The sequence below is a fragment of the Gadus morhua genome, chromosome 18, assembly GCF_902167405.1.
Source record: "Gadus morhua chromosome 18, gadMor3.0, whole genome shotgun sequence".
Taxonomy (NCBI): Eukaryota; Metazoa; Chordata; class Actinopteri; order Gadiformes; family Gadidae; genus Gadus; species Gadus morhua.
In genome coordinates, this window is record NC_044065.1 from 13952846 (window position 1) to 13966184 (window position 13339).

General features: G+C 44.6%; 1 protein-coding gene across 6 annotated transcripts in view; it reads left to right on the top strand.

Annotated features, from left to right (window-relative positions):
- The first annotated feature begins 195 nt into the window (after positions 1-195).
- The window catches only part of myof (myoferlin), a 32963-nt gene continuing 19819 nt past the window's right edge, over positions 196-13339 (top strand). For 3 of the 6 annotated variants that reach the window (XM_030339359.1, XM_030339361.1, XM_030339362.1), the window contains exons 1-18: positions 196-440; positions 832-887; positions 1011-1102; positions 6458-6566; positions 6857-6938; positions 7245-7375; positions 7733-7861; positions 7981-8043; positions 8139-8189; positions 8309-8339; positions 8581-8696; positions 9023-9149; positions 9260-9363; positions 9816-9884; positions 9968-10011; positions 10868-10950; positions 11515-11538; positions 12884-13008. In XM_030339359.1, the coding sequence (XP_030195219.1) occupies positions 353-440; positions 832-887; positions 1011-1102; positions 6458-6566; positions 6857-6938; positions 7245-7375; positions 7733-7861; positions 7981-8043; positions 8139-8189; positions 8309-8339; positions 8581-8696; positions 9023-9149; positions 9260-9363; positions 9816-9884; positions 9968-10011; positions 10868-10950; positions 11515-11538; positions 12884-13008 (1524 nt within the window). In that variant the 5' untranslated portion in view covers positions 196-352. The remainder of the gene's footprint in view (positions 441-831; positions 888-1010; positions 1103-6457; positions 6567-6856; positions 6939-7244; positions 7376-7732; positions 7862-7980; positions 8044-8138; positions 8190-8308; positions 8340-8580; positions 8697-9022; positions 9150-9259; positions 9364-9815; positions 9885-9967; positions 10012-10867; positions 10951-11514; positions 11539-12883; positions 13009-13339) is intronic. The other 3 variants (XM_030339365.1, XM_030339363.1, XM_030339360.1) reach the window with 2 other exon arrangements.

Here is a 13339-nt window from a genome sequence, read left to right on the forward strand (position 1 = left end):
TGATATAGAAAAAAGCAGTAATCTGGTAAGATGGTTTTAATACGGACCTAGGTGGTTAGAGTATAGCCTGAGTGTAGATGTAGGCTACTGTAGTGTTGTGATCCGGAGGGCTACTCACTCCAAGCAGCAGCAGCACAAGCACTGTGCAATCTGTAATTTCACTCCCATGACCCGCCTCTGAATTAGTCTGCGGAGAGTCAAACCATTGCTCCACTTTCCCCCTGTGCCGCCTTGATGGGCGGTGAGGATGCGTTTTAGAATAACTTTTTAGTTCTTTAGAATTATTTTTTAACTAGGACACACACACAGACCCTCCTTTCCTTTTTTTTTTTTCTATTTATCTTTCATAAAAATGTTGCGGGTTGTGGTAGAATCTGCGAAAGCCTTGCCCAAGAAGACTCTTGGAAGTCCGGATCCGATTGTTTCTGTGACATTTAAAGGTAAGATAAACTGCCATTGGCCATTAAATGACAGCGTTAAGTTTTTTTATCCTTCAAAAGTTTTTTTTAAAATTCAGATAAATAGTCTACTTATAGATCTGTAATTATGATCTTCATTATCTGACGGAATTTAGCCTACATGGATAGAGCTACATTATGGACTTTGGGAATATTCTTTAAGCCAATCATTTACTTTAAATAAGGTAGGTAGGCTACCATAGGCACACCGTCACGCCGTTGTATAGGCTATGTTATTTATGAATAACCTGGTAACGTAGGCACACCACAGACGGTTTAACGATGTTTCTAACGTTTAAGGCCAAATTAGTGCCTTACCATACATTCAATTAATTATTTATTTCGTTTATTTACAAAATATACTTTCTTTCAGATGTAAAGAAGAAAACCAAAACAGTTAAAAGTGAAGTCAATCCAGTCTGGAATGAGGTAAATTGAAACACACAAACATCCACACGCTAGCAGCGCAAATACACACACACAGACACGCCGATATGCACATTTCTATCGATTATCTATCACCCATCCATCGATATTATCTCTGCTCCGCAGGTGCTCGAGTTTGACCTGAAAGGGATACCGCTGGACTCCTCCTCGTACATTGACGTTGTTGTGAAAGACTACGAAACGCTTGGGAAAGATAAGTACGTTACTAAGTTTGGCCCTAAAGACGCATCACGCGACCAAAGCCCACATTCATCCTGTTGGTAAAGGGTTTTTCGGCCCTTGTGAAAGAGACTACCCGTTTGTAAGGTTTGTGTGTTGAAACAGTGGCTCGTTCACCACACCTCACTGAAACACAGTGTAAACGGTGTCTTGCCGAAACACAGCCATGTCTCCAGTGACCCCCTTGCGGGAGAGAGGGAAATGTAGAGCATGATCAGATTACAGTTGGGTGCATGTGCCCTTGTCCACCATCAGCCAACTATTGAAGTATCCCTATTGTAACACAATTGTATCACAATAGTAGGCCCATTATTGTATCAAAAGTCATTTTTCGAGGTCAAAACAACAAACCAAAATACATTTTATTTTTTCAATTTCATGGGACGGCCGTTGTTTAAAGATTTTATCATTTCAAAAAGCTTGTCAATTACGACCCCCAGGACCCCCTGTCTCCTGAACTGACTCGTCTCCCGTGAGGCAATGAGTGTCTTAAGTGCAAAAATAATCAGTTAGGATATTGATCAACAGTCGTGCGGTTCCTGCTTGTCCCAATGTGTCCATCTCTCTATAGCGTCTTTCTCTCTCCCTCTCTCTCTCCCCCTCTCTGTCATTCTCCCTGTCTGTGTGTCTCTCTCTCCCTCTCTCTCCCCCTCTCTCTCCTTCTCCCTGTCTGTTTCTCTCTCTCTCTCTCTCTCTCTCTCTCTCTCTCTCTCTCTCTCTCTCTCTCTCTCTCTCTCTCTCTCTCTCTCTCTCTCTCTCTCTCTCTCTCTCTCTCTCTCTCTCTCACTGTCATTCTCCCAATGTCTCTCTCTATTCCGCCCACGCCCTGCCAGTTCACCATGCTGGGACTTGTGTGCGCTTGTGCAGGATCACTGCTCCAGGGGAGGCTGACACAATGGATGAAATCCCTGTTTGTCTTCGCTGCTCCATGGCCTGATTCGGGACAGGGAAGGCAAACATTCTCTGTGGGCGAGAGAGAGAGAGAGAGAGAGAGAGAGAGAGAGAGAGAGAGAGAGAGAGAGAGAGAGAGAGAGAGAGAGAGAGAGAGAGAGAGAGAGAGAGAGAGAGAGAGAGAGAGAGAGAGAGAGAGAATAGCCCACATTGAAATTCGATCTATATTATTATGGCTAGAGTTCATCAACATCAGAGAAATGTGCAGTCTGCATTTTTCTCTAAAGGTGTAAAGGATGTGCATGTCGTGTTGTAAAACAAAGAGCTCTAACCGTAAAATGTCTGTCAATGCTGGCCCAGATCATTCAATCAATAATCAAACAATCAATTCACAATCCTTCTCATGAGTAAAAACAAACAGCTGACCTATTTGTTTGTGCATTGTATGTTTGTTTTGAAATGGCCTCTCCATTTGGCTCCACTTCCTTAGCCTCGCTTAAGAGCTGCAGACATGTGTGTGTAGGGGAGGATGTGTGTTAATAGCATAGGAGCCCAGACTTTGTCAAACTAGTAAACTTTTCCACTGGGCTCAGTGACTCCCTCCATCCTCCTGCTCTGGAGAGAGAGAGAGAGAGAGAGAGAGAGAGGCAGCAGTGAGGGACTGCCCTCTCTCTCGCTCTCTTTCCCTCTCATATTTTCCAGCGCAACTATTGTGTTCCCCCCTCTTCCCCCCTGTTGCCTTGGCGACTGCAAAGGAGCAGAAAACGTAACTCTGATTAGATTTAAAAAATAATCCACCCTTAAGGGTACGAAGCTAATGGCTAACAGCACAGCAGTCTTATGCATCAGATTTAACAAACAAACAAGCAAACACTGTAAGAAGCTGGTCAAGTTTTTATCTTTTCAAGCGGTTATGCTGTGACATCAATTATGACAGATTCCATTCCACTCCTCCCACTGGGATAGAAAGGACCAGAACTTTGCAGACGATGTGCTTCTTATTAGGCTCGCCTCACCCTTACCACTTCCTAAACAGAACATTAAGGCTAAAAAGATCAGCTACAACTGTTTAATCCACTAATTGATTTCAAAGTAATGAAAAAAATTCTTGAAAGGACCATGTCAGCGACGTCTCACACACGACTGGAACCAGTTCGCTGTGTGATATTGGATTACTGAAACAACTGTCACCAGATGTCATAAATATGTTAACTCATGGCCCAATATCCAGCACATTTTTAGTTTTAGTCTCTGCGTAGTTTGTATTGTTGTGGACCAATCATAGTGATTGATTTATGTTGTGATTAACATAAATCGTCATGTTTACGTCATGTTCTGACATATTGGTTGATAACTTCACAGCTGTACACTGCACCACACCTTTAACGTTATTAACATCCTGTAAAACATAAACTTGGATTGGTGCCTGAAAATAAGCTATTTTATATTCCTTCTTTGAAACATTTGTGTGACGAAAGCGGTAGGTACTTCACTATAACGCAACTTGGGGAAATTTAAGCATTGTTGAAAGTTACACCCTGTGCTTGCCCTCCCCCTTCTCGCCCTTACCACTCCCCTGATCTGTTTGAGAGTAACACAGTCTAGAAATGTCAAGATTGCTTAATTCCATGAATATATTAGCTTTGGAATATCGTTGACACAATTTGCCCTCGTTGACCCAATTTGCCTGTGCTTTGTGAATTTTATGGTGTAAAACGTTGTAGTCTGTATCTCTGATGATATCACTGTTGTTATGTTCCATTCTTCTCTGCCCATACTGAACATTTCCTGTGGTCAGGGGGAAGTTTTTCCTGGCAAGTATAGGCTCATTGGTCATCGTCACAAGGGGTTGCCATAGTGACTCGGTTGGCTTGACAATGGTTCTAAAGTATGTTCTGGTCCGCTCCCCTGCTCATCCTTGTCTTGGTTTGATGCCTCATTGTTAATTGTCAGACACAATGCAAATTCCCCCTGTTTGTCAGTCACGGCAGTGCCAGAGACGTTTTGTTGACTGCAGGGCAGGCCCAGGAGATATTATCACTGAATGTTCTGAAGAGTGAGATTGAAAGTCGGTTTCATGTGACTATTTACAAAAGACAGCTGTACTGCTTTACTGATTCTCCTCCAAATATTAATTTAATTTATTGTATTTATTTATTTCCCTTGAGTCAGGGGATACCGTTTCCGAGATACTCTTAAGGGGAAACACCCACCAGTCTATTATATTCATGGGACTGCATTCCAGTTTCATACAGTCACCGGCCCCAATAGTATCTCAGCCTCCCATCTGCTCCATGCCAGCAACATGAGAGAATCCTCAGGCTATCGGACACCCAGTTTGGGAGTCACAATTCCAGCCTCCCACTTCTCCCTAGTCCCTGAACCTCCAACACTATGGGAAATACCCTTAAAAACTATTCTGGTCTGGGTGATCAAACCATCAGAACTGTCTCTCCTGGGTTCACTAAAGCATCCGTTACCAATATTATTTGGGCTTATTCTCCCTAGGAGCATTGAGTAGGCGCGCCCACCACAAATATAAACAATAGCAATATCACACTTTGGTCTTTGCTTCAAGACCTTTTGTGAGTTTCTCATATGGCAAGTCACTGTTCTTTACAAAATCCATACTGACCGGTCCAATGCACATACTGACCGGTCCAGAAGAGGAATGTACTAAATTGCTATTGTTTACGCAAGGGAAGGCTAAATGCTCTTGGTCAGAATCAGTTGTGATTTTGAGAAAGGATAGTGGCAGCGGAAGATTTAGTGAAGCCTGGGGAGATGGCTATGTTTGGTTTGTTCACCAACACTGGGATTGTCCTTTAATTGATCGTTAAACCATTAGGCAGGCATGGTTCTGTCCCTCTATGCACCTCGATGACAAAGAGTGGTTGAGTTAATGCCCGCCTCCAAACCACCTCAGCCTCGATCACAGTTCAAAACTACACTTCCTCCCTCCTCAACAGAAGGACGTTAGAAGCATACAGTTGAGTGTATATGGTGATGGCTTGTACATTCCATTAGCTTTACTCAGCTGACGTAGTTAACCCTGAAAACGCTGATAATCTTCTGATTCAAGGTCGAGCCCACCATGCCAATCCAGAAACATGTTGGGACTGTGGCTGTGTGATGTGGACAGAGTCTTGGTCCCTGGGCGTGTTTGGCTGAGGTCCATGGGCAGGGTTTGTTAGCTCTGAGACGGGTGGAGTTCCACCCAATGGCCCATATTTGTGGTGGTGATGTCACAAAGCACACAGGGTATTCTCTTCCTCCTGTTTCTCTCGCTCTTGGAGTCCCTCTGTCTCTCTCTCTCTTTCAGTCTCTCTCTTTCAGTCTCTCTCTCTCTCTCTCTCTCTCTCTCTCTCTCTCTCTCTCTCTCTCTCTCTCTCTCTCTCTCTCTCTCTCTCTCTCTCTCTCTCTCTCTCTCTCTCTCTCTCTCTCTCTCTCTCTCTCTCTCTCTCTCTCTCTCCTCTGTATGCTACATAATGTCATCAGCTAGAGTTATCAAATTATTAACAACCACTGATGTTCAATGTAACTGCAAAAATAATATTACGACTGCCAATAACTTTTCCAAGTCATTTTAATTACCTAACCATGATCTGTACATAACAGCTTTTCACAATTGCCAAGACAAATGTCTTGAAACATTCACCCATTCACAAAACCCCTGACTCTTGGTCCTCTCAAACCATTTAATCTGCACTAAAAATTAAACAAGATCCTACACACAGCCCACAGAGCAATCATTAGACACTACATTCAATTAAAGCATGTTTTGTTGTACATAAACACATTTTGCAATAAAAAAAAAATAATTATGTAATTTGAACTTGCATAAAAATACAGCACTTACATAAAATAAATACAGTAAGCCCAAATGAACAAAGAAAACTCTAAATGAGAACCATATTACAGTCCATCTCTGTGTCTCTGTCCTCATCCTTCAACCCTCATCCTCGGTCTCTTTTTCCTCAGCCATCAACTCTGGCACATACTCTTCCTCCTCTGCCTCTGCCTCTCTGCCAGTGTGTTTCAATCCATTGTTGGTAACATAATTCAAACACACCTGTGCCGCCTGTGCACTAGTAACTGGCTCATGTTCTGTTCAGCTGGTTTGATCACACCATTAGAAACAAGGGTGAACAATATTTTGTTGTTTTGTGTAATCAAGGATGTCTGCGTTGTATTTGTGTAAGCCTTTTTATCGCCTGTGTTTACCATTTTCCATCATAGCGAGCTGGTTATAGATGGTGAGAATGTGTTTTAATGTTTTGCATAAAAGTGGAAGAGATTTGCAAATGATGCCTAACTACCTGAACTGGTTCAAGGCTATGCTCAAAGAGTGAAGAGTGAAGAGTGAGCATGGTTAGTGTTTTAGTATTTCAGGAGAACGGCAATGAATATTCATAACTTATGTTGTGATTTCATGTTGTCAGATTCCTTGGCTCTACAAAAGTCTCCCTGAAAGATCTTGCCGCGGGCCAGTCCACCTCCCTGCCATCCAAAAATGTGCCCTTGGCCAGTGAGGACGGGCAGAGCATGGGGGTAAGTTCTCTGTTTCCCTTCATCCTTAACCAATGACAATAATGACGGATCAAGGACTAGAAAGAACGTCAAGGGGAGGCAGGATACTATCCCAGTGGTGAGGGTGTTCAACTCCCAGCGAAAGGTACAGGGTTCGATTCCCAATGTACGCACTCCTCCTGCCTTCCTTGAGCATAACATGCCGTAACTCCAACCTGCTCATGAATGGTGTCATGTGTCTGAATTCAAAGTAAGCCACTTCGGGTACAAGCATTTAATATGACTAAACAGCATAATGCTTTTCCTCCTAGGCTACGATCGACCTGGTTATCGCCTATGACCCACCTCCCAACGCTACCCCCCAGGGAGGGGGCGATACCATGGTGGACTCCGGTAAACATTTTTGTGGTCACACTCCATGCCACTGGTGGCTTTGTGATTGTGGACTAAACTGGTCTTTTGTTTGCAAAGTCATCGCCGCTCAGCTCAACACTGTGTGTCATGAACAGGACATAACTCATTGTTGTATTTTTATGATGTATTATGATAGAAAGAAAATGAAAAGACAGTTTTGCATTAAAAAGCTAATATTGACGTTGCAACTAAGTGTTCAGACTTAGTATCGGAGCCCTTAAGACCATTCACTGTGACGGTTTGATTCATGTAAAATCTAATAAAAATGGTGTTTGTGTCTGTGAGGTGGTGGGGGTGAGGAGGGGACTGACGCGGGCCCCCCCGGTCATGCTGGAGGTTCTCGAGGGGTAGTAGCATTCCGGCGGCGTGATCGGAGTTCCAGGAGTCACCTGGCTAACAAACCACAGGACTTCCAGGTTAGTGTGTTAGCATCGTTAGCTTGACTGTAAAATATATACTGATATGATAATATATTCCTCTCTAAACTTTAGTTTATAAAGATGGGATGTTGGGGAGTTCTTTAATTGCCCCCTGGGGATAAATAAAGTTTTCTTGAATCTTGAATCTTGAAATGTGTAACGTATTTGTCTTTGATTACAATACATGGTTGACTGAAAATCCAATAATGGTATTAAAAGCGTCTTTAAGATATCATTTATCTTGCTTAATACTCTATGTACAGGGATTAAGAATCTATCTCTTTTCGCAGCCCTGGTCAAAAAGAGTGCTTATCAATGAATTTATTGTGTTTTTGTCTGTTTTCTTTTTGTCAGATCCGTGTCCGTGTGATTGAGGGCCGTCAGTTGCTAGGCAATAACGTCAAACCGGTGGTGAAGGTGAACGTGAGTGGAGAGACCCACAGGACGAGGATCAGGAGAGGCAACAACCCCTTCTTCGATGAGGTGCCCCTCTATAACCACGCAGGCTGCTGCATCTCAAAGCCCCATTTCCCAGGCTGCATTGACCTGCAAACCACGCATGCATAGTAAACGAAAAACATTGTCGTAACATTTCTCTGCAGGTCTTCTTCTACAATGTGCACATGTTGCCATCAGAGCTGTTTGATAAGAGCATCAACATTCGTGTAAGTTTCTGCTCAGTCTGAAAGCAATCTATCCTCCATTCTCTGTCAATATAGGGTCAAATCGCATGTAAGTGATGCACTCTCTTCTTCTGCAGGTGTACGACTCCTACTCTCTCAGGGCGGATGCCCTCATGGGGGAGTTTATGGTATGTTCTCCCTCTCTCCTTCTATCTCTCTCTCTCTGGAGATCATGACAGCAGAAATAGTTATGACGATGATATGTGCTATGAGTCCATATAATGACTTCCTGTGTTGTACCATGCAGGTGGACGTTGGTTACGTCTATGATGAACCTGGTAAGGCTTGTCTTGTCACTTAAAACTCCACCTGCGTTTTTATGCGTAATGAGTAATTTCAATAATAATTGTACTTTCTTATGGCTGTGCATGTACACCTTTATTGGTTGTGTGTGTGTGTGACTGTTTGTGTGTGTGTGTGTGTGTGTGTGTGTGTGTGTGTGTGTGTGTGTGTGTGTGTGTGTGTGTGTGTGTGTGTGTGTGTGTGTGTGTGTGTGTGTGTGTGTGTGTGTGTGCTCAGCCCACTGTGTCATAAGAAAGTGGCTCCTGCTAAGCGACCCAGAGGACCACAGCTCCGGGGCCAAAGGTTACCTGAAGGTCAGCGTCTTCATCGTTGGAGCAGGGGACGAACCACCGGTAAGGCAGCCCCTTTTAACGCCCTCGGCCAGTACTTCCTGTTTCCTCCTCTTTTCCTTCCTGTGTGAACCGGCCATGTTATCACTCCTCCTGGCCTATAGTCGCCTCTCTGTCTGGCCCTCTCCTTCTGTTTCTTTCTCCTTCCAAAGTTTGTGTGTGTACGTTTTAGGTTGATATTTTCGTTATTGCGATCAAACATCATAAAGTTAATAAACTCCTCCCTCTCTCTCTCTCTCCATTTCCCTTCTCCCCACCTCTGTGTATCTCTCCTTGCTACTCTCCCCCCCTCTCCCTCCCCCTCTCTCCCTAACGCTCTGCTCCTGCAGGTTGATACAGGGGAGGCCGGGGGTGAGGAGGATGACATAGAGAGTAACCTGCTCCTGCCAGCCGGGCTGGCCCTGCGCTGGGCTACGCTGTCCCTCAAGGTGTTCCGGGCGGAGGACGTTCCCCAGAGTGAGTACCAGTACAGGCAACCGACATCAGAACACCATGTGTCTTCAGCTTCAGCTGATGTCCACCATTATCATTAAGCCACGGTTCCTAAGTCCTTCCCTCCGTTACAGTGGACGATGCATTCCTCCAGAGCATGAAGGGGATCTTTGGGGAAAGCCCGGGCAAGAAGAACCTGGTGGACCCTTTCTTGGAGGCTTCCTTCGCTGGTCAGAAGGTAACTGGAGTTCCCTCTCGGTCTGTTCTGTTCATATATACATACACATTCCTTAAATTCCTAGAATTCCTGAAACATAAAGAAAGGGGTAAAGTCTTGGAGCCCACTCCAATTGAAGAGTTCTTAATCAAATCACAAATAGGGAATTGGAATATGAAATGGATATGTTATCTTTATCACATTTGGCAGATTTTGAATCAAACTACATCTAAAAGGCAGATGGGAAACTGAAATGAATAGAGACATTTCACAGGACAGGATAGGAAGAAATATTCAGTGAAGCACATCTTTTAATTACACAAAAAGAACCAAAATCCAAAGATTGCACTACTAGGAGTAATACCAGAAGGCTTTGATGGAAGAGTTTAAAATATAATTTCAAAAATTGGTCACAGCAGCAATTAATGCATCACAATTTAGTAAACACTTGTACCCCGTCCATGTCTCTGCAGTTGTGCACCTCCGTCATGGAGAAGAACACTAATCCAGAATGGAACCAAGTGCTGAGCCTTCAAGTCAAGGTGAGGCTTCACCTCAGTACATAGCTCCTGTAGACTAAAAGGGGATGCATTATAATAATACCTTTTATCACTTCCTTCTATAGTTCCCCTCCATGTGTGAGTGCATCAAGTTGACCATAATGGACTGGTAAGTTACAATAATAATAGATTCACTTCTACATTTACTTTGTCTTCCTAGCCCCACTCATATCTTTATTGTAAAAGGAAGGATTTTGAGGAAGATGGTCTCAGTTTTTCCACAATGTGGAAGTGCATCAAATGTCCCACCTCCTGACCTCCTGGTACCCAATGCATTCGCTTAGCTTAGCTTAGTGTGTGTGTGTGTGTGTGTGTGTGTGTGTGTGTGTGTGTGTGTGTGTGTGTGTGTGTGTGTGTGTGTGTGTGTGTGTGTGTGTGTGTGTGTGTGTGTGTGTGTGTGTGTGTGTGTGTGTGTGTGTGTGTGTGTTTTTGTGTATTAGGTTGTGCATGCTTGTATATTTGTGCATGTGCCACTATGCATGTATGTGTATAACATGCATGTGTGCGTGCGCACGAGTCCATGTTCATGTGTGCTTGTGCATGCTGCGCAGGTGCATGTGTGTACCTCCCCCCACCTTGACCTTGTCCCGGTCGCAGACGTACGCTAGCCTTCTGACTCAGACCTCGAGGGCCACTCCCTTCCCCTCCACCGGCCCCAGATCCTGTTGGCACGGCTCTATTTATCATAAAGCACCTGTGTGTGAAATAACAATCAGGCTACTCACATCCAGGAAGCCAGCCAAAACAGTAACAGTTGTCATCACACAGATGGTGTCGGGCCCTCCCCCCCCCACCACCACCTCCACCCTATCACCCAAAGCATTAACATTGCTTTAAATCTACAAAGGGCAGATAATGCACACAGATAATGGAATCGAACTGTAGTCAAATGGTGAGTAGCTCTGAGAGTACGATGTCATTTGAATGCTATCAGCTGATCTCTGTTATCACTACCGTGCCGGCAGGGACCGGATGACCCGGAACGACGCCATTGGAACCACCCACCTGAACCTGGCCAAGATCGCTTCTTCTGGAGGGGAGATCGAAGGTACGCCCGTCCCGGTCCTTCACATGAGGGCGCTGGTTCCTTTATCAGTAATCATGTGAATGTTATAGATCAGCAACGACCAAAACATGAATGGATTGCGGTACACAATTGCCCTGTTTAGACAAGGGAAATATCTGGATTTTACAAGTTTTTTTGAATGCCAGTTCAGTTGTATCTAGATTGGTACAATGCACGCTCGAGACCATCTCAGCCTGTTTAATCATAGGGGCAATTCTACAAGGGCTACCCACTTCACATGGGCAATTTCAGGTTTGAGTACCACTTCAATGGTTTTCACAGTTGAGAAAACATCTCTGTCTGCAACCATGGTCTCACAACCATTTTCACTCGAGATTCTTAGAGAGATTCAAAACACAATGCCTATGTCTCATATAAAAGGTGTCCTGAAGTCAAGACTTGATATATTGTGTGGAAGTAAAAGATTTAGATTTTCTTTATTATTCTTGCCTTGCTATTTACTAACTGTTTTAATTTATCGGTTTATGAAAGATTGATGCATTGTTTATTGTGGGTTTTTTTCTTCTCCTTCTTCTCCTGGAATAGACACACATTCAGGAAACGGTGATTGTACGTCTAACGAAGGTTGATCGTTGCCAGCGCTGTTCTTTGCTGTGTGTAGCATGCGTGTGTAGATGTGATGCATGAGCTCTGAGCAACTCCAGCACCTCATAGCACCTCATATTCAAACGTGTGTCGTGTGCTGTGTTGTATTTGTGTGTGCTGAGTTTAAGGCCCCGTCCACACGAAGCCGAAACGGGCGAAACCGTTACGCCTCGTTTCCACATACGTATGTTTTTCGTATCCGTGCTTCCGTAAATTTACGGAAGGAGTCGCCAGTGTTTTACGTACGGACATGAATTTATTTACGGACAAAAGATGGGGGAGCGTATGATAATGGTCGTTTTTAGGAGACCGGTACTTTGGAACATGAAGATCGACATATACAGAGATAAAAACAAAACCAACCAGGCTTGGAAAGAGATCGGCGAGGAGTTTGGCCCCCCAGGTACTTGCATGTTTTGTGAAAAACATAAAAACTTTCATACGGTATTTCCGTAAAACGACGGCGAAAGTTACATTTTTTGAACGTATATTACGGCCATACCGAACAGAAATTTTACAGAGGGGAGGAGTCTCGGAGGAAAAACTGACATTACGGAGAATCACATTGGAATGAATGGACTTTCGGTCGGAGACGGTTGGATCGCATACGAGAATGTACGTATGTGGAAACGAGGCGTTACGGTTTCGATCTATCCGGTTTCGGAGTATCTCTGTAAAGACGGAGTCAAGCGAAACCGGGTAGATCTGTAGAAACGCTGTAGTACACATTCCCGGCCCATAAGGGGCGCTGCTTCTGCTAGAGCAATCCAGAAGGAAAATAAATAATAAGAAGAGGCGAGCATGCGCATAAAGGGTGAGACTCCGCGGGCTTAACAGTCATTGGCTAGAGGGTCGAGGGGTGGGGCGATGACGTCATGGTTTACGGTTTCAGTCGGTTTCAGGCGTCCACACGAATCCAAAACGAAACCGGGTAGATTTGAAACCACCTCCGAGGGTGGGTTCAGAAGTTTACGGTTTCGGTCAGCAGATTCGCCGGCTTCGTGTGGACGGAAGGCCGAACCGTCCAAGACTATTGCGGTTTCGCCATGAAATCGGCTTCGTGTGGACGGGGCCTAAAAGTGTGTGAACCTCCCGCCGGTGCATGTGTAGTTCACCTGCACCCCTCCCCTCCATTTATCCACCCCCCGCACCTTGTCTGCTTCGGCCCAACCTCACCAAGCTAACCACCCTCACACGATGCCATGAATGCTAGCCACCTCACCAAATGCTTACCGTGCCTCTACACTCTTACCAATTCATCCCGTTTACACTGATCTCTCTCTCTCTCCCTCTCTGGATTTCTCCTTAGCCAACACAGGGGAGTCTGAGGTGGGCTTCCTGCCTGCCTTCGGGCCCTGCTACATCAACCTCTACGGCAGCCCCAGAGAGTTCACGGGTCTGCCTGATCCCTATGCCGACCTCAACTATGGCAAGGTAGAGAGAATAACGGTGTTGCTTGTTGTATGGCTCTGTCACTGTGAGACAGTGCATCAAAGCAAGAGAGGGAACTGCCACAGGGTTGTGTATGATGGGCCGAAAGTAGGGACAAGCCAGGCGATCAAAGGAATTGAAAACACATTTTTGGTAACACATTCATTCGCCCACCGCTGGGCGATTTGTGTTTGTTGACGACATGTTTCCACTACGCAGCGACATAACCCGCTTCAACTTTCATCATTACAGACATTCTATACATCGTTAGAAAGGGTAGAATCTCCACAATTTATTCATCCGGTTGTTTTTTTTTATAAATCATGAGCACAAA